Source organism: Passer montanus, unplaced genomic scaffold (genome assembly GCF_014805655.1).
Source record: "Passer montanus isolate IOZ18808 unplaced genomic scaffold, ASM1480565v1 scaffold5, whole genome shotgun sequence".
Taxonomy (NCBI): domain Eukaryota; kingdom Metazoa; phylum Chordata; class Aves; order Passeriformes; family Passeridae; genus Passer; species Passer montanus.
This window is the reverse complement of record NW_024369929.1, coordinates 14999077-15026920: the sequence shown is the minus strand read 5'-3', so window position 1 is coordinate 15026920 and position 27844 is coordinate 14999077. Positions and strand designations below refer to the sequence as shown.

At 43.8% G+C, this 27844-nt stretch overlaps 1 protein-coding gene across 1 annotated transcript in view; it reads left to right on the top strand.

The window, feature by feature from the left end:
- ADAMTS17 (ADAM metallopeptidase with thrombospondin type 1 motif 17) overlaps window positions 1-27844 on the top strand; it is a 154056-nt gene that overhangs the window by 10061 nt on the left and 116151 nt on the right. Inside the window, exons 3-7 of the mRNA XM_039723597.1 lie at window positions 16-178; window positions 11007-11179; window positions 19825-19908; window positions 20238-20395; window positions 26432-26475. Of these exons, the coding sequence (XP_039579531.1) occupies window positions 16-178; window positions 11007-11179; window positions 19825-19908; window positions 20238-20395; window positions 26432-26475 (622 nt within the window). The remainder of the gene's footprint in view (window positions 1-15; window positions 179-11006; window positions 11180-19824; window positions 19909-20237; window positions 20396-26431; window positions 26476-27844) is intronic.

Here is a 27844-nt window from a genome sequence, read left to right as displayed (position 1 = left end):
CTGTTTTGTGGACAGGTTGGCTACATCCAGCTTGGCTCAGAGCAGCTGCTGATCCAACCTGTGAATGCATCTGAGACCTCGTTCAGTGGGAAGGAACATTTCATCAGGCGGAGACGATCCACCAAGCCCCATCCCTCCAGGCCACAGGGCCCTGAGGAGCACTGCAAGGTTGTAGCAGGTGAGCTTGGAGTGCTTCCAGAGAACAGCCACAGGAATTCTGCCTGTATTTTGTGATTCTGGTGGTTGGGCAGCTGGAGCTGGGCAAGGATGGCAAGTGTGGGTGACTCCTGTTGCTGCTTCAGGCAGGAGTCACATCACAGACATGAGGTTGTCAGGGCATGTGCTGTAACACTGGACTTGTGAGATGATAAATTCTGCTCTAATCTTGCAGTGTGAGCACTGCTCAGGGAGGGATTCACTGGGTTTTTAGCAAAGGTTCAGGTTTTTTAACTGAAGTCAGTGTTGAGGGGACTCTTCCATCTTGCCTTTCCACTGGAGTTGTGCTGAGCAGGCAGGGATAGAATGGTGATCCTCACATTGCAGAGTGTGGAAAACATCATTTCACCTGCTTCGATATAATTTAATCACAAGTATCATCTGTGGAGTCCAACTCCAGGGATCCAGCTCATAGTAGGATAAAGGGATATCTAGAGATGGAAGAGATACAGTTTGTCTTTCAGAGCAATCTGCTTTCTTTTTCAGCTTCTCATGCCATCATTCTTCCTTGCGTAGCAGAGTACACAATCCATATCAGAGTCAACTGAGCAGACTTTGTATTATGACTTCAAATTGCTTTGTAAGGGCTTGTGTGCATTTGGAATTACCAGATGTAGTTCAGAAAGGTGATTTTTTTTTAAACTAGGAGCTTAATTTTGCTTTTTCTACCTGGTGTTTGACTCATCAGACTTAAGCTCTATCTGATAAAACAGCTATTGTATCATATATTAGGATTTGCTATCATTTTTCAAAAGGAAATGGCCAGCTCTGTTCATTGATCATATCCTGTCTTCTTCTACTTTCAAAGCCACACAGACAAATTGCAGGTGATATAAACTATTATTTTGCTTCTTTAGAGCAATTAAATTTTATCATTTCTGGAATTCTCTCTGAATGTGTTGCAGAGGGGTTATTTTTTATGAACTTTGTGAAATTTCTTCATTAGGTTGCAATGTTCCTGTATTTTCTGCTCCTTTCATTCCTCTCCTGCCTTCTCCTGGGTGGATTCCATAAATGGAGCAGTGGGCTCTGCTGCTGGGCTGCCAAAGGGGCAAAGGGGGGAGCAGGGCTGGGGGGATTTCCTGGGTACAGGAGTGAGAATCTCTGGTGTGGGAAGAGCTGAGTGCTCAGGGACAAGGGCTGCTGTTGGATGTGGAAGGAGGTGGCAGCAACAGGAGGCACAAAAAGCTTCCTTGTGGGAACAGCAGTGGAAGAGGCCTGAAGGAGCTCACTGGAACAGGCAGCCAGGAACCTGAAGTTTGCCTGTAAGGCTTTGTATCTCAACTTTTGTGTTTAACCAGACCTGTGTACCAGCAAAACAGCCTGTGCCTGCCTCTGCACTGGGTGCTGGTAAATCCTGCAGCCAGGACCTTTATTTTCTCCTGTGTGGAGCTGAGCTCTTAATAGTTCAGCAGGTTTATCATTCTCAGGGGTTCAGACTAAGCCAATCTTCTCTCTGATTCTCTGAGAGTGAAATCTTGGATCTGGTTACAGTTACAGATCCCTTATGTCTCTTTTCAGAGAAAACATCAGAATTCAGCACTGCTCTGATTTCCCAGCCAAGTTCTGTAGGTGCTGCAGCCCTGTGGTCACAGAAAATGCATTTCAGAATTCTTACACTGTAAAATGAGACAGTCATTAGTTAAAATCTGAATTGAACCAGAATCAGTCCAGGAAATGAGCCTCACCCTTTGGTCACTGAACCTCCTGACCTTTTTTTTTAGGGGCAGGATGCTCCCTGTCCTTGGCAGAACTGGAATTCCCTCCCTGAGAAGAGGAACTAAAGGAAGGAAACTGGGGAGACGCTGGGTAATAATTACATGGGATCACAAAGGGAAAGAGGAGCTGAGTGAGCATGAAGTTACTAAAAGAAGACACTGATAAAAGAGTGTTTCCAGTGGCACCTCCTGCTTCCTGAGGGAGCCACTGCTGCACTGGGAACAGAATTCCCATCCCTTGGGTGCTGACTTGCTGTGCTATGAGGGGAGCCAAGCCTTGCTTGGCAGTAGCCCTGTCCTAAAGTAATGCAGTTGCTCATGGGCTTTCCCACTTAAAGGCAAACCCTGGATCTTTGTTATTGTTGAGGGACAGAAATGTAACTCATGGCTGTTAATAGGCTCAGCACATTAATGACCTAATTGCCTCCTGTCTGCTTTGGATTAACTTTTGTGCACAAGGAGTTTAGAAATGAAAAAAATAATCCTGTCTGACACACAAAAGGTCCATTTCTAGTAAAACTGTGTGGAAGTGACCATCTAGGGGTGTGCTTCCAGAGTTTCTCCTGGTAAAAGGTCTCTTTACAGTGATACTCACCAACATAGATTGGTCAGATTTGTACTAGAAGGTCCATTTCTAGTAAAACTGTGTGGAAGTGACCATCTAGGGGTGTGCTTCCAGAGTTTCTCCTGGTAAAAGATCTCTTTACAGTGATACCAGCATAGATTGGTCAGATTTGTACTAGAGGTTGTTTTCCAGTGGCTTAAAATTTGGCTCACTCAGGCTGAAACTTGGCAGGAGGGTTGGAGGTTGTAAATACATGGGGATATTTCTATGCCAGACATTTAGGTACAAACCCTGTATTGTAGAATGACATAGACAGAAAAAGACAAGTCTGTCTAAATGCAGTAGAAAATGAATATTTTTCAAGCGCACAAAACTGCCATGTTTGGGCGTTTTTCAGTCCTTTACTGCTGTTCTTGTATTTGCTGAATACACAAGAATCATCTCTGTATGTATTTTTTTTTCTTAAAATTCTATAATTCAGATGTAGCTGGCATAATCTGGGGTTATTTGGGAATCAAAGCACAAAACATCAGCTGAATTTTTAATGCTAACTACTGATCATGTCATAAAAATTTAAACAGGGCTAAATTGCTCAATGGCAAATTTCCTGTGATAAATGAACTTAATAACTTGGAAAACAAAGGTGCTTGGTGATGTAATGACTTGTGTGAGTATTTGGAGGAGGAGCAGGAAAACACTTTAAGAAAGCAAAATGAACTTAATTAGGAAGTGCTGCTGGGGGGACAGAGAGCACAGCTTTCCAAGGGCATTGCCCCTGTGTTCCACCCAGAGATGTGGTGCTCTCCCTGCAGACCCCAGCCTTGGGAGGGGGAAAGTGGCTTGGGGCCAGGTAATGCCATCAGGCTGGTTTGATAAGGGGTGGTTAAAATCTCTAAAACAACTCCTTTAGTCTGAGTGGTGTTACATGTCCTGCAGCACTCAAAATTATTTTTAGGTCTGCAGGAGAACTTTCTGGGAGCCAAATTTCTCCTGGAATAATCTGTATAAGAGGATTAATCTGGCTGTAGTCAAGAATGGGAAAGTACTTAAGGTTTTGCATGACTGGATCCTTGAGATTTGAACCTGAAAGTGTCTACTAATGGGTTAAAAAAATCCCAGAGCTGATGTTTTAATTCCTTTGTTTGAATTCCAAAGTGCTCCAGCAGCAAAGGAGGGATCCCATCACCATGGGCCAGGTGCTATTGTTAGTCATATGATATGTGAATATGTTTTATTTTTATCACCTGTCATCCAGCAAGAGAGAGAGAGTTCAAGTCACAATGCACATTTCTGCTCAGGCATGAACATGAGCCCCTGTGAGGCAAACAGAAAACCTATTAAAAGGTTTCCAGGTGCACATGCAACGAGGGGAAGGAAGGGAAGGTTGGGTTTCACTTGCTCTGAGCAGGGAGTCGTGAGGAACAAGGGAAATAGCTTCACACCAGTGATGTGAAGCACCTCTCATCTCTGGACACTGGGCAGCATCTGCACAAACCTCCTGTCACACCCTGCTCTCGGTTTAGAGACCAGCTCTGGCAACTTTCTTCTCAGAGGTCCTGGAGATGTGTTTTTCTATGGAGAGAGTGGAGTCAAAGGGAGTTTTGTCTGCAGGTTTTAATACATACAAGTAAGAGTTTCCCTGCAGAAGAGCCAGGCAGGCAGGAAAGATTTCTTTTAAGGCATCATACATGATTTTTTGCAGTGCCCAGCCCCTGAGATAGAGCTTCTTTCATTGCACTCTCTCTGTGAGCTTGTGACATACAGTAAAGCTGTTTCCATATGACAGTGTCCGCCACAGCCTCAGCTGCAGTAAATGGATTCTTTTTCTGAACTATCATGGAACAACAGTAGTTTAACTATTTACTGAGATTTCAGCACATATTTTGCATGTTTTCTATGCCATCAGAGTCTGCAAATAGGAAAAAATTTCAGTTTTTCTTGATTTTGAGAAAATATCAATGTTCAAGACAGAATCAAACCATGTTGTAAAAGCACAGGAATCTCCTCTAACCATGTCATAAAACTTTCTGTTTCTTTGGGAAAAGTAAGTTCTGTTACAACTTCTCCAAAAGTCTCCAGTGATGTATTAAAGTCTCCTTACATAGGAAGGATTTGATATAAAATACAGTCCAGGAGCATGAGAGAGAGCAGCTTGTCTTTGGACAGAAGGTTGTTATTTCATGTTTATGATATAGACCTCATAAATTACTCTTAAATGTGGGTTTGCTTTAAGTCCTTTTGTCAGTTTAAATGAACCCGTTTTCCTTTAATGCAAATGTGCTGCCCATACAGTGAAATAACAGGAAGATCAATATTTTAATTCACAAAATAACAACGTGTTGCTTCTCTGCACAGTTACTTTGCAACCTGTTTTAACAATTTATCAAAGCTGGTAATAATTTAAGTAAGTGCTGGTGTACAGGTATCAAATGTAGGGAATGCTTTCCCTGAACAGGTATAAATCTTAAACACATGTTACTGCTGCGTTGCATTTCCCCATCTTTAATCATTGTCTCCTAGCTGTGTTTTCTCTGCAGGTTTGACTTGGCCTGAAGGAGCAGTTGTTATGGCCAAAAACATGTGCACTAAAAATAGAGAGATGTAATGCAACCTGTATTAGTCCATATTAGGAAGCAGCTGTTGAAGAATTAAAGCAGGATTTCAACAATGGGCTCCACAGAAGATGTAATGTGATTAAGTGTTTGCAAGCACAGGAGGATTCCCTGTATCAGGAACTCAGCACTTTGCCCATGGGAGTGTGTCTCACTTCTGTGGGTAAATCCCTTGGTTTTTCCAGGTCCCTTCTCTTCCTGATGGGGAGTCTGGGTTTTCCCTGCAAGCCTGTGATTGTTTCCTCATGGCTGATAAACAGCAGCCTCCTGCAGCAGTCTGACATTCAGAAGTGTCCTTTTCCATCACTTGTGGCAAGTGAGGCTTTACTGCAGGTCTGTTCTGGATGATTCCCTCAGTGTGGGTCATGAGGAGTCTGAGGAACTCCAAGTCCTTCTCTCTCTGCTGCCAAGGTGAAAAAGAGACACAAAAAGGAAATGTAAATGTACATAGTGGATGGATTTCTTCCCATTCCAGAGCAGCTGTGCTGCTCCTTTGCTTGGTTCCTGAGAAAGCTGAGTGCTGGTTTCCATTGGAGCCCAGTGAAATCCAGCCTGGCAGGTGATGAGTTCCATTGTCAGTGTCCACTGTCCTTGTCTTGGGATGTTCATGGATATTCCATGGTCATTCTGGCTAGAAAAGCAGAGAGATGGTTCCTGGACTAAGGTAGATTGCTCATCTTTTAGGTGTCTTTGCTTCTTCCATGTTATCACTGTCCATAGCTCAAGCCATGCTCACTGTGCCTGCTCCTGTGCCACTAAATTGTTTTATTTATCTGCCATGAGTCCTTGTTTGTGCCACCAGGAAGGTGTCCTTTCCATGGGAGATGGGTGTGCATAATCCAGGAGGTGGGAATCTTTGAATCCTGGTGACAGATTGAACCATTTAGCAGAGATCACAGTGCTTATCCTGACCTGCCATTAAAGCAAAGTCCTGATGAGTTGTGTTGATGACTGAGTTTGTTTTGCAGAAGAATAAGGTTTTAACTGATGTGTCCAAGCCACAGAGTAACTTGGATAACAATCCTTGCAGTAAAATCTGTGGTGTTTTGAGATGCAGCTCAGAGTTCATGACTTCTGTCTCAAGTTCTTGTTTGCTGCTGTGCCAGAGAAATAGTCATGAACTTGTGATTTGGTATGAAAGTGACTGTTTGGGAGAAAAAAAATAAACAAAAAACCCCCAAAGCAAAACAAAGCCATTTTTGGAAGGTGAATTAGGGAATAATGGATCATCCTGCTCTGCAATAATTTTTCCTAGCAGTTGATGCCTGATTTTGCCATTCCAGTCAGTGAGAAATTGGAGATGCAGTTTTGTAGGACAGGGCGTTAAAAATGAGAGGAGAGCTCTCAATCTGTAATCAGCTGTTCTTTCAATAAGCAACCCTTTGTAATTTCTGAATTTCAGGCAATCTACTGGCATCAGCTGGCTGTGGTAAATCTGAAATTCCAAGGTTTCATGGAGCTATAAGAAGCCAGGGCACAGAGATAATTCTTGTGCTGCATCCTGGCAGAGGCAAAGGGGCTCCATGTCTCCATGACTGGGATTAATCACCTTTTGGGAGGTGCTTCTATCCTGCTGCTGGAACCAGGGACATTTTGTGGCATCCTGTCCCTCTCATAATTCAGCAGAGGATTTTAGGTTGAGTAGTAAGAATACACCTCAAGGGCTTCTTTTCTGTAATTTCTAGGCTTGGTTTGTGTGCAGGATCTCCCTTTTCTTTCTGTTTCACTTTGGAGAGGTGATGATTTTTACTTTTAGGTGAAGCTAATAAAACCTGCCTAATGTGAGTACCAGTCAGAGATTCTCTGGAAACTCCTGGGGCTTAGGGAAAATTAATTTTAGCTGTTTGCCCCACTCGGATGCCCTCTCTTCATTTTTATGCTGCTGAAATAACAGGACATGGTAAAACAGAGCTTGCCCTCCATCAAGGGTGTGGGGAGATGTTAAAGGGGTCATGGGAGGAGGGAAGGGAGCAAAGGGCTCCTGAGGAAGAGCTGGAGAGGGTTTTTAAGGCAGCAATAGAAAAGAGCTTCTAAGGAGAAATCTGGCCTTGCAGAAAGCATTCTGCAGTTTAACTTTTATTTGTGGCTTTTGTTGAACGGCATCCAGAAACCATCAGTGGGTTTAACAAGAATGAGGTAGCTAAAATTACAAAGGGAAAGATTAGGCAGGAAAAAATAGAGAAGGCTGTAGGAGAAAATGTTGCTTTTAGATGAGTCTGGGAAATACAGTTGGAAGGGAGGTAGGAGGAACAGGAAAGGACTCTGCACTTACAGCAAGAATCTGCCAAAAGCCAGACAGTGCTAGACAGTGCTTTTGGTGTGTAATAGGAAAAGGTCATTTGGGGCGGTTGCTCTGGAATTGCACATCTGTTGAGTTGCCATCAAAAGCACTGAACGTCAGGAGTTTTCTACAGAGGCCTCAGAAGAGCCTTGTTGTGCTTCTGATCACAGTGGGGACTCTGCTTCTTCACATTCTGAGGGAGACTTCAAAGACTGCAGGACGTGGTGTGATCATGTGGCTTTGAAGGTGGTGAGCCAGGCAAGGGTAAATGAAAGTCACCTAATGAACTTGTGCAGTGTCACCGCCATTTTTTGCTGAGGATCTGGGGGTGTTTCACCCTTCTCCCTTCACCTCACAGCCCTGAATTTTGTGGATTTTTTGGCCTGATAGACTGTATAACACACTGTCAGAGTGGCTGGCCAAAGAGTAATGTCCCCTGTGCCCAGTCACCTGCAGCATGTACATGCTGTGTTGCAGATTGACTGTTTCAGCTCATATTTCATGCTAAATTCTCTGACCTCTTAAGCAGGGAACACCTGACTCCTAAAATCATGTGCTGTGTGCTCCCTGCAATGTAAACTCCTCTGACAGCTCCTGCCCGTGGTTTATGGCCTCTTATGCCTTCACACTAACACTTGACATCTGCACCACAAAATCTGTAACATCAGTTTGTTCAAATAAAGAATCCAGCAGGCATTTAATCCTTGGTTTAATGGCTGATGTTTATTTTAGTTTGGGGTTTCATGTACTCATGGAGGGATTCTCTGCCCATGGTCCATAAATCTTGCAGGGCAGGAATGAGACTTCTCTGTGCTGGCTTGTTTCTGAAGTGAGGCTCTAGAGATGGGGTATTTTTATTCTTTGGATACCTCCATAAAACTGACTCACTTTCAGGTATGAGCTGCAAATGCACTTAATGAGGATTTTTCCTGCTGGTTTTGGATCTTTGTCTTCATCAAACATCTGTGATACAGGACATGTGCATTTTCTTTCTCTTTGTTGTGGTTCATCCATGCAAATGCCTTGTTTTCTCCATAGGCTTGATTATTCTGGAAAATAGTGGTAGGCAGGAGGATGCAAAAAGAGACCACTGTGAAAGTGGACAGAAATGACAAAACAATTTACCCTATGGAGGAGCTACAAACTTGAAAAACCTCTCTTTTTTAAGTAGCTGGTGTTGCTGTGCCTATTGTGGAGGGTTCAGCAGTGACCTCCTGAGCTCTTTGTGGGCTCCCTCGAGTCCTGTTGCCTGTTTTAAGTGCAGGTAAATTTACACTTGGACAGTGTGAAGGTGAGGGTAAAGCAGGAGCCTGGATTCTCCTGTCAGGTCACTCTGGCTGTGAGGCGCTGGTTTTCCACACACATCCTCCAATCCCAAGCCCTCTGTGGAAAGCAGCCAGTCCACAGGAGGAAAGGTGGGCAGAGGCTGTGTGTGAGCCAAGGCTGCCCAGCTCTCTGCCAGGAGTCTCCTTAGGCTGCTGCTCTCCAGAAGTCACAGCTTGCAGAGTTTTGTTCTGCTACAATTCCTTCACCTGCCTCTGGAGGAGGAACCACACTGGCAAGTGACCATGGCATGACCTCTTCTCCCCAGTGCAAGCTCCAGTCCAGCAGAGTCAGTTCCTCCTCTGACACAAATTTCTTCTTTTCCACCAAAAAAAGTGATTTTTTTTTAAGGGAAAATACAGAGAACTGCAATTTTTTCCTTCCACTTAAACTTTTTTACACAGCTCATTCAATGCCAGGCTGAATCTAGGCTTAGTTGAATCTAGGCTGAGCCCACCATAAGAGCAACTTCTCTACAAGTAAGAGATTTATACCACCTGGAAACATTTATTAGGGGATTGCCAAAATAAGAATTCAATGAGGAAATGCTGCTGTTTTCAGGAAGCAGTAAGACCCAAAATGTCAGTGTTTTTACTGAAATAATTTACCTTCTTTTCTTTTTTCTTTGATTTCTCCTTGGTATTTAAATGATAATGTTGAGGACTTGTAGCTAAAGATGTGCTGCTGTGCAGAGGGAGGGATGGGAAATGAATGGAATGAAAGAAATAAAATTACACACAAACATGTGAGCTGTTCCATAGGAGTTCAAAGCCATCTCCATCTCATACTTGTCAAATCAAAGGTGCATTGAGCTCTCCTTCTTTCTTGTTCTTTCTTGTATTTCAATCTTTTAAATTTTATTTATTTTATTTTTATTATAGAGATCCTCTGCTCTGGGACAGCTTTGCCATGATTGTGCACTTTTTCTGTAGCTGTTGTGTAGCCTATGTGAAAACAGACCTTGAAACTTGGTTATTTTCATCTTTGCTGCTGGCATGTAGCTTCCATAATTTATGATCACCCCCCCCAATTTCTTTTTTTTTTTTTTTTCTTGTCCATAGACTCCTGTCTGTCTTTCAACCCAGGGGGATATTTCCAAACTCTCTTTGAAAAAAAATCAAATTTCATGGTTGTTTTCTCAGTTTAAAATATGTACCAAGTGTTGACAGTTGATGCCTTGGGCAGAAAAGCACGTGCAGAGTTGTACTGGATGACTGAAGAAACCCAGGAATGAGGAGATGGGATGGACGTGGTGAAATGTGCATACTAACAAGGCAGAAAATGCATGAATGGGTGAAGGCAGGGAGTCCATTTCAGGTGGGCTTTGGGGGGCTTGCAGCTGATGTAGTTTGTCACCCTGAATGCAGGAGGGTCGGTCAGGGAAAACTGATGATCTGGGAAAGAAGGGAAATTCAAGCTGAATTATGTCAGGGAGCTGGTAAACAGGCTGTGGAAAATCAGGATCAGTGAACACCAGCTCACCTCTGGCTGCTGCTTTGCTCAGAGAGGGTCTCAGGGTAAATCTAGAGAAAATTAAAAAGTGATTCTCTGCTCTGGGGAATGAGCAGCACGTCTTGTGTGACATAAGAGGGATTTGTCTGATCATCCGTTAGGCTCTGTCCCATGTCAGTTTTGCACTGAATGTTGTGTTTGTGCTGTTTCAGGATTTGTATGTTCTGTTCCCTTTTCCACAGGAAAAAATCAATAGTAATAGCAGTGCCAATACCCATAGTATATCACAGGCTGAACAGCAGGCAGAGATCATTTCAGTGAATCTTAGAAGTCTCTTATTGCAAGAATAAATGTGTTTTAGTTGCTTCGTTTGCTTCTTTACTTTTACAATTGAAAGCATGAACACAATTTTGTGGCTGCAGTGAAGTGAGGAGGTTTGAATTAATATCTGAACTTAATTTCTGCTTTGGTCATGCCTCATGCTGTTTTGCATATCTGCCTGTGAAACACAGTTCACCTTTCAGCTTAGAAGAAGACAAATTATTAATACATCAGTGCTTTAGTTAGGAGAAAGGGAGATTTAACTTATCTGTAACATTTTTGAATTGGTTACTTTTTTCTTTTTCCTGAACTTATGTTTTTTCCCACCACCTTCGCTCTTTTCACATCATCTGCTGCCCTCTGCACCCAGAGGCACAGACATACCTGCAATGCAACCTCTTCTTTAACCAGCCAAGAGCACTTCAATTTAAAGGTTGTTACCACCTGAATGTTTGTTGAAAAGGCTGGGAGTGTTTTATTGTGATCTGCCAGCCTTAAAAGGCATTTTGGCTTTTCAGAAAAGAAGAGACAGAAGAAAGTGAAGGCCACGAGCGACTGGCGGGAGCGGAGGAACGCGATCCGCCTCACCAGCGAGTACACGGTGGAGACGCTGGTGGTGGCAGATGCTGACATGGTGCAGTACCACGGAGCAGAGGCTGCCCAGAGGTTCATCCTCACTGTTATGAATATGGTAAGTAGGCACCTTGCTCTCAAAAGAGGAAACAAAAGTAAGCAGGACGTACAGAGGGTAGGATAAAGCTGACATCGCAGCAGAAATCAAGAACTGTTTTGACCTTCGGGTATGAGAAAAGGTTTTGGTTTTCTTGTGTTATGTGCCTCTTCTCCATTTGTGTTACTCCAGGTATGTGCCACAATAAAAAACCATTTTAAAAACTGAAAATGCAAGTTTTCACTTAGGAAATAGGGGTTCAGGAGTGGTGTTTTCTACCAGGCTTTTGGTGCTGCTGTGGTTTATCTTGGAGGAGGGTCTTGTCTGACATGTTTTTTGGGTTCCTAATGATTCCTATGGCTCACCTATTTCACAAGAGATGTGGCTCATTGTTATAGGTAGTTAAAGCCAGCAGTCATATTGATTTCCAGCAGAAGACCTGGCTTTAAGTCCAAAATGATTTTTATCTCTCATTTTTACACAATGAAAATGGCTGCTTCCCTTGATGTAGAAAATGTGGCAAACTTATCACCAAACTGCTGGCTGATCCCATTCTTTTCACCCCAGGGCTGCATGAAGTGGTGCTGATCATACCTATGAGTAGCTGATGGAGTTTGGCTTGAAATCATTTTAGAAATCCTAGGGATATCTTTTGGGAGTGAGGGGAATCTTTGGAAATTGCAGGCTCATGGGAAGTGTGGGTGTTACTTTGTGAGCTGTCCCTGTAGTGGGGCCTTCTGGCTCAGCTGATAAGGGAACACAAAGCCTCCCACAGGGAATGCTCACTCAGCTGTTGGCAGTGCCAGTAAGGAGGTAATGTCTAAATTGGATGTAGACATGGAAAACTCTGCTCAGAGCCTGCAGGGGTCCTTGCAGAGGCATTTGCACAAGGAAGTCTTGGAGGAAGCTCATATTCCTTTGCCCATGCTATTGTAATATCCAGGAACAGCTCATTCTCCTCACTGTGCCTCTCCTGGTGTTTATGAGCAGCAAATTGGCTTGGGAAAAAATAACAGTCCTGAACAGTAATTGCCTGGTCATGCTTCCCAGTGAAGAGATGGATGCTCGGCATAAACCAGCTATGGAACAGCTTTTTAAGAGGTCTTGTGTTCCTTCATCAAGCGTTGGTGTGAGGGAGCCCTCCTGGAGGCTGATTGAGTGGGAGGTTGATTAGTCTTTTCCATTAATGAGCTGCTTTTCTGTGTCCCTTCCTCTACCTTTTATTTTGCCTCCCAGTGTACTCTCACAGTTGTCACTTGAGGGGGCTCCACTGTGGCTCTGCAGTTGCTTTTGATGATCCTCATGCCAGCAGGTCAATGATTTCATTGTGGCCATTGGGGATGTCTGTGTTGTGCAGCTTTTCCAGCCTTTGAAGATTGTTAGAGATGAACAGACTGATGGACTAGGTCTTTAACAAAAGGTGGCTGTGGGTCATTGAATCCTGTTGTCTGTCCAGGCTGAGGGGCTGCAGAACATCTCAGCACCATCAGCTTGCCAGGTGTGAATAAATCTGTGTGGGGAGGTGCTCATAGATGGGCTGGGTTCTCTAAACCGATTTATTAAACAAATATTGAAGGTTAGTTTCCTATGGATTAGGCTGATGGGCTTTTAAGCTGGGCTCTGATGCTGTAGGGTGAGCTCACCCCTTTATTAGACACCAGGGAGAGCACATGGAAGAGGACTCTTGGATGAGGAGCACATCCATGTGACATCTCCTCAGGTGCAGGGTCCAGCTGAAATGCTTCCCACTGTTAGATCATTGCTCCTGGGGCTCACTGGTGTGAGTTTTTCTGATGTCTGATAGGATTTGAATTCATGTTTCAGCTCTTCAGAGGGGCAGTGGGAGCGTCTCTCCCTCAGCCACCTACATTCCCACACTCTTAGGAACATTTTTCAGGCCTCTGAAGGAAACTGCTTGAGAGTGACTGGCAGGACCAAAAGATAGTGAGGAAAAAGGATAGGCAAACACATAGATGGCATCATTGCATAAATCCTTTATTCTGTGGTTATAAAACCACGTGGAATTCAGGGGAATCAAAGGGGATTTTGATGTTACATTTGTGTAATGAAAGCTGACCTTCATCTCAGGAAAAGAAGCTGAAGGATAATTCAGAAAAATGTATTTCAGAGAGAGAATCATGGGGTCTGGGGAGGCCTTAAGCCAAGCTCTTGACTGCTTGGGATCTTTGTTCTTGCCTCCCTGTCAGCCTTGGGTGATTGTTAGCTGGGGAACAGGATTTGCCCCATGATATTAGGCAGTGCTTATTCAGCTATACTGCAGGATGGCAAGCTGCCTCTAAAAGAAACCAGAATGTTAATTTTGGCTTGGATGCTTGCATTTAAGCAAATAGAACATTACTGGTCAGGGGTATATTAACTTAACTCCTCTCTGTAAGCCATTACGTTTACTGTCAAACCACAAAACAAGCATTAAGAGGTCTTATTAATGCATTTTATATTTATAGACATTTTAAATAAAGTGATCTGCCTTAAAGTATTTAATATCTATTTATGTTACAAGAATTTCTGAAGGGGGAAAAAGTCAGCATTACAAAATACGGGTTTATTGCTCCCTTGGTAAATGAGAATCTTAGAGGAAAAAACCCCACCACCCTCTTCTAGAATAACAGCTTAAAAGCACAGCAAACCCATTTTGGAACCCAGAAATAACAGGTAGCACTTCATGTAGCAAATGCTGTGTTTTTAATGTTATTCTGTAGTTCCATGCCCCTGAACAGAGAATAGATTCACATTTAAAGTGCTTGTTTTTTGTGTGTCACTGTAGAGGTACAGACTCTTCCATTTACTAAACTAATGCTTGAAATTATAAGACAGTTTTTTCCAAGATCATGGAAGAATTTCCCTCTGAGGTACTCTGTAATGTATCAGTAGGAACAAGCAGGGCACCAGGGGTTTGAGTTGGCTTTTTTCAAGTCACCACTGCTAAAAAGAAATCTTTTCTTGTTTTCTGGCAAGGTGTTTGATTCAGCACTATTTTCCAAACAGGTGCTAAAGTTGTTGTCAAATGCCACCATGCACAGCTGCAGCCTTAGCAAGGCAGTGAGAGTGTGGGCATGAGGAGTGGAAGAACATGGACAGGCAGAAATACCAGCAGAGCTGTGGGAATGCAAAACCACCTACTTAGATATAGGTGCTGCTCTCTTCTTCTAGCTTAAACTCCCTTGTTACTGAGCTTTGTTGCAGTGTTTGCATTCCAGTTCTTGTCTCACCTTTGGCTTGAGAGCATCTCCTGTTCATGTCCTCTTTTTGTAGTCACCAGTGTTCAGAACTTCCTCTGAATTCCGGACCCAAGTGCCTTTGTGGTAGATCAACCTTAAAAACATGCTTATTTTGCTCACCCATTCTGCTAATCTGTATCTAGCAGCTAATTTCTCAGTGCATTTCATCCATGTGGAGCTGTGAGGGTGGATGTTCTGTTCTTGTAGGAGTTCTGTGCTTTTGTTTGCTCTTGTGGTTGCTTTTCATCTGAAATAAATAACCAGGAAAGGAAAAAGGAGATTCTAGGAGCTGCACTGGTCTCTGCTGTGTTGGGTTTTCATGGTTTAGGCTTTCAGCTTTCTGGAGAGAATTGGTTCTGGAGATAACTGGTTCAAGTGGTGATAAATGGGGATGAGACCCTTTGGAAAGTCGTGTCCATGGCTGTTGTGTTGCTGAGGATGAGGAGTGACTGTTTCCAGCCAGGCCCTGAGCAGGGAGTTGTGGATGTTGGCTCCTTGCAGAGTGCAGAGCTGACTTTGCAAACCAAGTCCCACCCAGACTGACCCTCAGAGCATTTGGAGACAGAGACGTCTGAATTTCTGAATTTCCAAGACCACAACATAGTCATTTAACAGCTGCTTTCCATGGGTTTGAAAACCTTAAAAAAAAAAAAAGAGTTGGGTTGGTTTGGGTTTGTTTTGTTTTGTTTTTTTTTTGTCCCCTAAGTGTATTTTTTTGGGTTTTGCAATAAATTACAACTGTGGCTTGGTGTGGAGCTTGCCTTTTTCTCTGAGAGTGCAGTGTGGAGGGAAAGTTTCTGCAGTGTGTGTCAGTTCTCCTGCAGCTGTTGCTAAGCCATGAGATTACTGTGGAAGCTCTTTGCAGCAGCAAGCAGGAACTTGAAGTTAGTGATCTTTTGGATGCCATTAAGAGGGAAAATTCTTATGTTGTTCTTTAGGAATGATACTGTTTTACTCTCTGAAGCCTAATTTTACGCTTCGCAGATTGTTTTTCGTTTTGGATTTCCCCTGTGAGGTTTTTTTAATGTTAAAAAAGCAGATAAAATAATTTTTATCATGCTTGCATTGATGGATTTATATGTCTGTGCTCTTGGGGGCTGGCACATAAAGGCTCCAGAGCTGCCACTGATAATCAGCTCCCTTACCCTGGTCTGGAATTTTCATGATGGGAACAGGGACATAAGGGAAAAGGATCTGAGTGTTTCATCACTGTCTACAGATTTCTCTTTTTGCTCCAGCAGCCCCAGGAGAAGGAGTTATGTCAACTGTATCTTATAAAGAGCTATGAATATGTTCTTTTTCATAATGTTTAAAGGAGTAATTTGAAAGCTTGGCTTTAGGTGGGTGTTAGAAATCCTATAGCACTTTTCAAAACAAGAGAAAGACAACCTCAGTAACCTGACTAAGGCTTCTGCTGTCCAAACCTCATCCAGCAGCCAAGGCAATGGGAAGGCTCCTGCTTGAGTGCAGTGCTCAGGAAAGAAAAAAGGGAAAAAAAGTCAATTTACCCTCAGGGTTGCTGTTCTAAACTCCAAAACATCTGAAACACACACATCTCCCTCCCACCGTCCACCTGCAGAGGAAGCTCTTGAGAATTAAAAGAAAAAAATTAAAATGATGTAGTTTAGTTCCTCTCTCAGCCCAATTCCTTATGTCTGTGTTTGCTTTGTGCGTGCTGGGGCAGGCCTGCACAGCTTATGCCAAAACTGCATTTGTTCTGCCCCTTCCATGTCAGAGCTGTGAGGAGAAAGAAAGGCAGAGGAATGCAAACACAGGAGGATGGTCCAGCCTTCAAGCTTTCCTGTTTTCTTCGGGGCATTCTGTACAGTGAATCTCTGTCACAGAAATGCAGGTGAAGGGGGAGATGCCAGAGACAGGCTTTATTATTCTTCTTGTTCTACTGCACTTCCCCTTCCATTTTTTCTGTCTGTTTTCTGTGGTTCTTTACCATATCTCCTGTTTCCAGAGCTCACCCTGCTTTTGATGACTCCTCACAGAGAAGTCATACAGAAGTGTAGAAGTTCCCCTGCGGCAGGGCACCCACAACACTTCAGTCACACTGACCACTTTTCCCATCCCATCCTCTCATCCCAATGATCCAGAACCTCCATTTCTTTTCCATCCAAGCTGCTTTCTGCCACTTGGTGATGTCCTAAACAAGTAACCTTTGCATTTGGTTCCATGGCAGAGTTTCATGCAGCTGACACTTCTGTTCCCAGCTGCCTTATTTTATTAAAAGGTTCTAAACCACCCAAATATTTTTACTTTTCCCCTGTTGGAAGAAGTCACAGCAGCCTGAAGGGCGTGATGCAATTGCAGGCTTGAGGAAGGGTGGCCCATGGTGTTGGGAGTGGGCAGGGATGTGCCTGTGAGTCAGTCTCTGTCTGTGCAGCAGGAAATCTTGAGAACATCTGCAGTGGGAAATCCCATTCCTCATCCCCTGGTACCAGTTATCCCAGCCACCTCACTTGGCACGTGCTGCTGGTGGACACTTGGACGTGGTGTGGAACAGCTCAGACACACCAAGTCTCTGGGGTTTGGCTTTCTTGTTGGCTGGCTGAGAAAGGCAGAAGGTTGTTGCTGCCATGATGGAATTCCATTCTTAGTAGGAAAGATCTGTGTATTTGAATTATTTTATTTTAAATTCAGCTGGATTCTGTGATGATGCTTCCTTTGGGCACAGCCTTCCTGGCACAGCCTGGTTTAAATCCAGCTGGGAACAACCCGAGCTGTGTCAGGCTCATATTTTTTTATCAAGTAATTTAAAAGTCTGTTTGCCTTCTCCATGGGATTCCTTGTAGCCTTAAAGCCCATGATCTGAGAGAAGTTTTCCTCCGGCAGGACAGTGTGTGGGTGAGGCTGAGATCCAGAGCTGCCCTGTGCTGGACACGGATGGTCCCAGCCCTCACCACAGGGCACAGCAGAACCTGTCAGGAGGGCTGGGGGTGCCTCTGTGAAAACATCTTCAAAAGAGGGGAAAAAAGCTGAATAGTGGAAAAAAGTGGGGAAAAATTCCATGTGAGCCCCCAGGTCAGAGCAGGAGGATGAGGACTCCAGGTGCTGGAGCAGAGGTTGGCCTCCAGCCTGTGGGGAGGCCATGGTGGGGCAGGTGGCTTTTCCCAGCATTGTGACCTGAGGAGAGGAGCCTGTGCTGGAGCAGGTTCTCCTGATGGGACCTGCAACCCATGGAGAGGATCCCTCCTGCAACAGGAAAAAGTGTGAGGAGGGAGCAGCAGAGAGAGCTGGTCCAGAGGACAGTCCCCATTCCCCATCCACCTGCCTGGCTCTGGGTGAGGGGGAAGGAGTCAGGAATGCAGGAGTAAAGATGAGCTGAGGGGAAGGTGTTGTTTTAATGTATCTCTTTTTTTTTTTCTGTATATTTTTTTTTCTCTGTATATTATTTTAATTGGCAAATTAAATTTTCTCCAAGCCAAGTGTGTGTTGCCTTTAAGTGTTAATTGATCTCCCTCTCAGAGGGAAAGGTTAATGTTCCTTCTAGGCAACACAAACCACCATCAGCCTGGGGCTCCTTTGGCCTTCATTTAAGAAAATAAGCAAACAAAGCTTGAATAAACAAGCAAAGTGGAGCCTCTTGCACTCCCAGTCACTTTTTTTTTTTGGTTTAGTGTCCAATTGCTGCTGCTTGAGCTCTTCTGATATCACTGGTGGATGGGAATAAAAGTGCAGTCAGAATTGTCCTTGGGATAGAGAGCACAAGAGAAAAGGAGGAAGGGCTGGCAGCTCTCAAGATGAAATCCTGAACTGTCCAGCAGCTGGTGCCTGGTAGGCAAGTTTTGCCAGGGCGAACAGCCTTTGGAAGTCAGTGGTGTTTGGATTTATCTGTGCTGGCTCTGGAGGCAGCTTGGCTGCTCTGATGGGAAGCCAAGCACCAGCACCCAGCAGGCTCAGTGATAAGGACCTGTTAGCTGGAATTATTCTCATTTCATGAGTGGGAACTTCATGGGATGGCCAGAGCTGGTGGACAGCTGGGAAACCAATATTCTCATTTCATGAGTGGGAACTTCATGGGATGGCCAGAGCTGGTGGAGAGCTGGGAAACCAAAGACATCTATCCATCCATCCCAGGGAAGTGTTACCATCCATCCATCCATCCATCCATCCATCCATCCATCCATCCATCCATCCATCCCAGGGAAGTGTTTGTCAGCCTCTGTAGTGGTGCAGCAGGGGTTGACCCTCCCAGCTGAATGTCCAGGTCTCCATTTACACAGGGTTCATCTGCCAGAGCCCTTCTCTGCAAATGCCAAGTTTATCCCCCCCAGGTCTGTAGAGAGAGGCCTGAACTGCTCTCCCAACACATCCCCAGGCCAAGCAAGTAGTGCCAGCCCTTGTGTGCACTTGTACACCAGCCCCAGGGAAGAGAAATGGCTCATTGTGCTCAGCTGAAGGTCACTGGGTCAAACACTGAATAGCCCTGTCTTGCAATCTGTGCCTAAATTGTAGGAAACATTTATGTGTGTGCTTAAATCCAACCCCAAACACTGGAGAGCTTCTTCCACTGAGCACATTCCTGAGCATTTGCACAAATAGGAAAAATACCAAGTGTTGAAAACATGATGTGCAAGATGTGCTTGTGTCTCGGGTTTGTTGTAGGAAGTTTCTGAGTCTGGGTGATGCTTGTAGCCAAAGGAGCTGTAAGGAAGGAATATTGCTTACCTGGGGCCAAACCTGCCTCCCATTTTTCAGGAATCTCTCTTCACTGGTCTTGATTTTGGTTTTTTTGATGAAATAGGAGATACAATATTCACCCAAGGCCTTTTATGTGGCATTTTACACCTTTTGAAATAATCCCTTCCCTCACCTTTTTTGATACTGTCTAGTTAAAACTTTTGTACACTGAAAAATGTGTGGAATAAAATTCTGGGATCAATTAAGATCTTATATTCTAACCTATAAAAATGAGGTGAAGTATCTGAGCTGGAATGCAAAATCTGGAGAAAGTAGTAAGGTAGTTTCCGGTGCTATTTTTGTATTTCCTGAGGCTTGTGTCATTATGTGCTGCCTTATTACTATTCTCTTATATAAGATATGAAAATAACAGAGGGAAATTGCTTTTCCATTCTATTTCCTGAAGTCTAAAACACACCATTATTTCATCTTGCATTCAGATATCTCTGATATTTAAATGCTGAAGATCCATATTAGTTGAATGCTTCATAATGTAGATCCATGTTCCTGAGACTTTATCTTTATAGTTCCTTTGGAATATTTTTCTCCTTTTCACAGTAACTCTTAAAAATACTTTATTTTATTGAGTGTAGTAGCACAATCCATTTGGGGGGAGTTTTTGTGTCAATTTTTAAAAGGAGAAATGTCTAACTTTAGTCACAATTAGTTTCTTCTACTATTATTAGTTCTTGATATTTCTGCTAATAAGCTGTGGATGTTTTCTTTGCTTTTTGACAGGTGTACAACATGTTCCAGCACCAAAGCCTGGGAATTAAAGTCAACATTCGAGTGACCAAACTAGTCCTGCTTCACAGTCGCCCTGTGAGTTCCAGCCCCTTTGTGCCCTGCTCCTGGAACTGCTCTGTGGTGTCCCACAGGGTGGGAGGGGGATGTGGGGCCTCAGCATCACAAACTCTGAGGAGTTGCCTGTTCCACTTCACCAGGCAGTGTTAAAGGTGGGAAGTACAGGGGCTGTGGGAGTGAAAGGATCCAGGATCCTTTTATTTATCCTTCCTGGTAAAGCTGTCTGCTTGCAGCTGCAAACCAGTCTGGAGTTAGCTGTTACAGAGAGGTCTGATGCTTTATCTAAAGACTGGGGCTGATGTTTTTCCTTTTTATATATATTTATGTTTATTTTTTTTCCCCCAAAGGCAAAGTTGTCTATCGGGCATCATGGAGAGAGATCTCTGGAGAGCTTCTGTCAGTGGCAAAATGAAGAATATGGTGGGGCAAAATACCTTGGTAACAACCAGGTTCCTGGTGCCAGGGATGACACCCCTCCTGTGGATGCTGCTGTTTTTGTGACCAGGTATGGGAAGATCTGGTTTGTCAATTTGCTTCAACCAGTAATGCCTTTTGTCATTGATGGGGTTATCTGGTCCAGCAGAAATCTAAGAAAAAGATGATACATTTGCTGCTCAGGTGGCTCAGGTGGAAGTGCTCTGTCTTGTTTTTGTGCATTCTTAACAAGGCTGTACAAAAGCATCTCTCCTCTTGAGCCAGGGTGTCACAGTCAGGATGTGGCTGTAACACAGGAGTGGTTTTTTCTCACACCAGCTGGTAGGAGTGGAAAAAATAAGGGAGGTTTTGGAGCCCTCCTTCCTAGGAGAAGGAAGATGTGGAACTGAGAACACAGCTGAGCTCAGGTGCTCTGTGTGCAATTAGGGGTGAATCAGCTGAGCAGACAGTGTGTCAGCAGTGGGGAGGGAGTTATCTCCTGAAGAAAGAGGGAGAGAAATACCATAAACTAAATTAATTTTCTCTCTCTTTGCCTGAGGAAATAACCACCTTAACAACTCTTCTCTATCACAACTGAGATAGAGGAGGGATGTCATTCCTGATTGGTTTGTGTATTTGAAAGCTCATGCATTTATTTCAGATGTCAAATGATCTTTATAGAAATATTTGATCAAAATGATTTGCCCCCTGTAATTCTGATCTTACTGATGTGTCAAACGCATCAAATAAAGCAAGAAAAAGGTCATTGTAGGGACAACAGTCTTTTTTCCTCTATCTGAGCTCAGCCTCACAATACTATGCAATCCCATGTTCCCCACAGTTACCACAAATTCTGACAGGAACAGCAAATTCATGGTGTTTTAAGTTTTTTGCATCCTTTAAGATGTAAAAATATTCATTTTTACAGAAGTGATCTCTGAATAATGAAAGTCAGCACAAAATTATAGTGTATTGTAGATGCCCATTGTGCTAGAAAAATACTACTTCCTACCCCCTTGTCCTCCAGTTTGAGACAGGAAATGGCTGTATTGCAGTTCAATATTACTCACCTCTTTCACTTATTTTCTCTGCCAACAATTTAAGTAGAAATACATGTTTTTGCATAAGCTGCCATCCCGATTGCAATAATCTCTGGTGTTAGATTTGTGTTAACAGCCCCACTGCAAACTGTCCATGGGATTCTGGTGAGTGTTCAGTGAAAGAGCTGGTGAGCAGGGCATGAGGCCAGCAAAGTTCCTGAGAAATCTCCTCCACAGACGTGTGTGCAGCTCCCCCAAGCCCTGCACCCTGCTCTGTATTCACTGCAGGCCACCAGGCCCTTGTGCAGATATTTGACAGTTTAGACAGGGGGAATAGTTCCTTTGAAGTCAACGGGCTGCACATCCTGGTTGTAGTTAAGCATGTGCTCCACTGGATCAGGGCCTAAATAAATAACTAACATTTTTGTTAAACTCATCTCAATATCCAGTTGTCCTGCATGACAAGTGAGGCAGAGGGAATCTCTTCTGATGGGCTCTGAGCACAGGGTGGGAGGAATGAGCAGAGCATTTCATCTCTGCTGCTCTCAAAACTGAATGCATAATGTCAGGCTAAATGAGCTGGACTCAGGCTTCTGAGGAAGAGCTGCAGAAGTATTTGTAGGAGGAATTGTTCAATGGATTAGCAGGGTTTTGGAGTGGGAATAGCTGGGAAAGTACAGGTTTGGTTGGGTTAGAAACCAGCTTGAGCTTTGGTGAGAAGGTTCAGGCCAGGGAGCACATGGCTGTGCACAGGAGCAGCATTTTGCTGCTGGATAGTCCAGCAGTGTGTACTGGGAGTCTTTCCTTCCTTCTTGCTGTGTCCTGTCATCCTTAACCCATCCTGCTTCTGCTGCATGGAGGATGCTGCAATGTGTGAAGGACTTCTGGGCCAGCAGCCCCATTCCTGTGTCAGGGAAATGAATTTTACTCCTCTGGGCTTTGGAAATGTGTGTGTGTGTGTGTGTGTCCCTGGACCCTCCCCAGACAGTGCAGATGGACCAGTGGTAGAGGATGTGGGAGCAGCAGCATGTCCAGCACAAGCAATTGCGCCAGAAAAAGCAGAAGCTGAATTTTCAGCAGCTGCAGCTGCTTTAAGGACTAGAAACAGATTCTTTGGGGTCAAGCTCTGAAGAAATCCCTCTGGTTCCAATCCGGCTGGGTTCATTAGAAACACCAAGGCACGCTTGCCTTTTGAAACTTCACCTCTAAGTGATGTTTCCCATACCCTCGTTTGTATGCAAAAGTAGATTACTTAATTATCCCTCTAGTGGGATTTTAATGGTATCCACCTGAGTTCCAGGTAAGGGACACATGTGTCTGTGAAATAAGATGCATTGTCCAGCTCAGTAAGTAAGTGAGACAGTGGGAATAATCTGCCACAACCCTGAAGGTCTGAATATAGCGTTGTGGTCTCTATAATCATCAGACTTTCCTCATTCAGATTCTGGTTTTGAACTTGCAGAAATTCAAGTCACTGGCATCTTTGTATAGTGTACTTCATATTTTAACAGGCAGCTGACAAGAATAACTTCTGTCTGCAGAATCGGTATCTTAGTGATTTTAGAAGCATGTCTCATTTGAAACACATTCCCTCTCTTGATCCCTCTGTCTTTTGCATTCCCTGGAAATCTTCAGGCACACTGATGTTATCCCAGCTCCTGGCTGGAGGTGTTTGGGTCACCTATTAAACTGTAGGTGATGTGATAGCACAGAAAAGCAGTCCCAACACTGACAGGAACAGGATTCAGAGCTGTCTTTAAGCAAAGACTTGTTTTTTCCTGACACAGTGGTGTAGTTGTTCCATTTGCAGCCTGATCCTCCCTTGCACACTTCTCCAGCTCTTTGCCTTCCCATTAAATGGGCAAATGGAGGAATTCACTGTGCATGGAGGAAACTGGGCACATAGTGCTGCTGAATGTACCTATGGATGTGGAAAGTTTGTTTTGGCACGTTCTGGACTGCACCAGTTTCCTGTGTCCTTTAGCTTTATGACCCTGCAGGGTTAGACTGGTCGAAAGATGTCCTTTGAAGGATGCTGGGAATGGCCACTTAACAGAATGCTTCTTATTCCTGTTGCACAGTTCAAGTTCTGTCCTTCTTTCTCACAGGAAGGACTTGAATTGCAGAGTTCAGCTTAGCACAGTTAGGTATTTTTTTCCAGTTGGTGGGAGCCAGATGGAAGAGTGACTGTAGGAGGAGTTCTGAGCTCTTCTAGCTATTTTTATTGAACAAAACAACTAACTTGTTGTCATTTTTTTGAGAATTGTTGTACTCTGCTAATGGAAACCTCTGCTGGGTGCCACACATGATAATGACTGAGAATTTCACAGGTCACAGGATGAGAACTTGTGTCCTGCTTGAATCAGTCAATGGCTAAAAGTGAAGAGTAAAACTGGTTCACAGCTAGAGCTGTGATTTCAATGTATTATCCAAGACCTCATGTGATAAGGTCAGATGTTGGACTTCAACTGCAGCTCCTGCAGTAAGAGTTTTATTTCAACACAGCCCTGTAAAAAATTCTGCTAACAGGACTGTGTCTCTGTGGTAAGAGACCTTTGCACACGCAATAAATATTAAAATACCTTTCCTGCATTGTTGAGTATCATTATAGTATCAGTCATATCAAGCTCTCACTTAAAAATTACCCATGCAGTTGAGCTCAAAAATGTGCCAGAGAGACCTGGCATCACCTGTGATTGAAACCTTTTTAAAAGCAGATCAGTGTCAGGTGCCAGGATGGAACCATTTAAATCACTGGTGTGCCTGAACCACAGGTGAGACAGATCATTCTTGACACCTTTCCATGCTGTGCTTTCCTTCTGGCTGCCAGGGAAGGACTGAAGAATTTCAGCAATGGGCTTTGTGATGAGGTGTGTCCTTCTGAGACCCACCAAGCTGGTTTGGGACTAAAAGTCTGGATGTGCTTTTCTGTTTGGGCACAGAGTTTTGGGATCAAATATTTGCAATGGTCCAGATGGTTTAAATCCTGACATTTTTGTACATATATTTGAACAGAAGATGGAGTCTCTTGGTCTTGTGTTTATGACAGTTTTAAGGATGGGCTGGGCAGGTTTTGTACTTGAATTGCCAGCGATGTTCAGTTCTGCTGCTGATGTGCTTGAAGCCCTTCCCTGACCAAACAGCATCACAGTACTCTCTTCACACACAATGGTTGTTCTGCCTCTGTGGGAGAGTCTACAAGTTGTGCTGGGTCATTTACTGACCTCTTATTTAATAGCATGGTGGTAATTCCTCTGTGGAGCTGCCAGAAAGTGCCAGACACCTTTTGGTGTGGGCCAGCGCGAGGAGCAGAAATTCTGTGCATTATTTGCAGGGCTGGACAGGCTCTGGAGAGAGAGAGAGGCTTTTCTAGCTGTGGCCTCCTGCCATCCACTAATAGTTCAGCTATCTGTTGTCACAAGAAAAGCATCTGTTTGATTTAGCAGTTTATATAACATAATAAGTCCTTAAATAAACCTCTGTCAAGCTGGCTCTGGGAAGCCGAGCAGGCGCGCTGGTGCCAGCTCCGTCAGGAGACTGTCATTAGTCTTCCTTGGGAAGGCTGGAATGCCAAGGTGTTGAGACACAGGCTGCAGTGAAAAATGAAAGCTGGGGCCGGTGTGTGGTCGTAGCTTCCGATTTTTGGTTGGTTCCTGTCTGATTTTTTTAACACTTTGATGGTTGTTATGGTTTTTCTGCACTGAAGCGTGGTTGGTTTTCAACGTGTGCTGAACAAGAGCTGGGAATGGCTGTTTGTGCTCTCCTTCCAAGCCCCTGACAGCTTGATTTGTGGCTTTCAAAGGAGTTTGGTGTAGAGGGTCTGAATTCATCAGCCACAGTCCTAGGCCTTAAATCCCTTTTACTATAAACCCTAGTTGCGTAACTTTCTTCAGGGAAAGAGCACTTTTAATATTTATCTATTTTTATATTTCTCTTAAGTATTTTCTTTTTCTAAGTATTTATCTTTCTCAAAGTATTTTTGATCTTCCTCCTGCCAAACTCTTAAACCCCTAACCCCAAGGGGACTCAGGCATCTCAAATGGCACACTCCAAATGTACCTGTAGGATTCTCTTGCCTCCTCCCAGGGTGAGGAAAGCCACAGTGACAGACACTACAGTTCCTTAGCTTCTCTTGGGTTAAGGAACTTCTGAAATGTTTTGGCACATGTGATGTTTCTCTGCAGCTCCTCTTCATTGTGGATTGCACTGCAAAGCACCCCTGGTGAAGAGAGCTCCTAAAAGTTTAGGTCTAAGTGCTTCTTGAAATGTATTCAAGTTGTTAATTTAGTTATAAAATACTTTTCCCACACGCACACTTGTTTTTCTGTCATGAGGAATCTCATGTACGAATTCTTCTCACATGAAGTGTTAGTGCTTTGGTGGTGAGCTTCAAGGCTTTTATTCTGTTTAATACAGCTCCATGGATCCCTGGCTAATTTGTGGGTGCCACTTCTCCTGCCTTGGTGAGATGTGGGGAACCAAATGGTCTCTTGAACCTCTCTGTGTTGGATTTGAACCATAACATGGCAAATCTGAGTGTAATAATTTTAGCTGAAGCCAATTTACCCATTACCAGGAAAATCCTGACATTCTCTTTCTTCCTCTGTGTCAATATCTATCTTTCTCTGTTTAGTCCTGCTTTTTCATGGTCTTTTCTATTCTAGTGAAGAATTGAGAATTTCTGGGTGCATATCATTAGTTCTGTGCCTTCACACATCTCCTGCTCCCACTGTCTTTTAGGGTGCATCACAGGGTGTCTGCTCCTTATTGTTACAATTCTCTTGTGGAAAGAGCTTCAGTTCTAATCCAGCTGTGGAATAAGTGTGACATCACAGACTGAGGCAGGGCTTTTTTAGGTGTTGACTCTTAACTCTGATAATTGGACTGTGGTATAAGGGGCTGATTCCCATCATGGCCTGTAATCTCAGTAGCAATGAGGGCTGCTGTGTTGTCATTGTGTAGACTGCACAGCAGCCTTGCAAAATCCCCAGACCTCAACACCCATGATATGTGAGTCATGCACCACTGCTTCTTCCTGGGCTGGAGGCACAGGATACATTTCACTTCTGTTCTGTTTTTCTTTCTAGGACAGATTTCTGCGTGCACAAAGACGAGCCTTGTGACACTGTGGGTAAGTGCAGGAGGCAGGGGAGGGTATTTTGATAGGCACCTCTGTGCTGAGAGAGTGTTCTGGGCAATCTCTCACTCCTTGGTTTGCTGTAATGTTGGTTGTGCTGTTCTGTGTACCTCTGTGATGCAGATATGGATTAGCTGAGCAGGGTATGAGCTATAAATAAGCCATTAAATTTTAACCCCTTCTAAGCCCTGGAAGTCTCTGGGTTCAGGAGTTATTCTTGAGTATTTCTGCTTCTTTGGAGTGGATGCAGAAGAAACTGACTCTTGGTGTGTCTGTATAATGTTCCTTTCAGTTCTCTCTCACCTCAAACAAGAATTTGCTAAGCAAGGAGTGTATTTCCCATTGTGAGAACCTGTGTGACATTCCCAGATCAAGCTGGCACTCAGACACTGGAGAAGAATACCTCATTGTGAGAAAGCCAAGTTAAATCTTCTTTTCAGCCTCCTGCTCCTCCTACTTCCTAACTGCCTTTACTCGTATCCAAAGCCTGCATACACAGGGTCCTTACATCCCACTCATTAAATACTTTGTTTATTTATTTCACTCAGGTAGCAGTAACCTTCACAGTGTTTTCCTGTTTTGTTTTTTTTTTTTTAATCCCCACAGTGGCAGCAGTGTTTGGAGACACAGCTCAACGTTCTCTCTGTGATGATGGCATTAATTTTTTTAGACTTGCCTCAAAGTCAGGTGGCCCCTCATCCTCCATTCTGTGTAAACTTGAGATGGATCCTAATTTTCAGCTGTTCTTACACTCCAGTGTTCAGGGAGACACTTGCAGGGGTTATGGACGGTGGGTGCTGCAGAGCAGGGAGGGAAATGCAGCAGGAGCCCTGTGGAAGGCTCATCTTGGAATGCAGCTCCTTCCCTGCCTGGTGTGGGGATCAGGTGAAAGGAGGAAATACAGAACTGGAGGATACTTACCCATGAGCAAGGACTGGCCTCTGTGTCCAAGTTTTTTCCATTTAGAATCCCTCACAATGTGTTTATTCTGTGTCCAATGGAAAACACACTTCCACCAAGGAAGGTTTTTACACCGTGTGCCTGCACCTGGAGGTGGCTGTGGTAAGATACAATAAAGAAGTTAAAAAAAGAAAGAGAGAGAAGCTGATGGAATACACATGCTGACTAAAGTCAGAGCTCTTTCTATATTTAAAGAGAGTATTGTTGAAGATCTTTATTCAGGGAATTATATTACCAGAGACAGCATGACTAAGGAAATATTTTTATGACTTCTTTTCTGTTCTTACAATACCCAAGTTATTTCTTGTGCTACAACTTACTGCAGACTATGGCTGCAGTGGAGAAAGTAGATGATCACAGCAATGAAGATTAAACTCGCTTGTTACTCTTTCCAGCTCAGTTT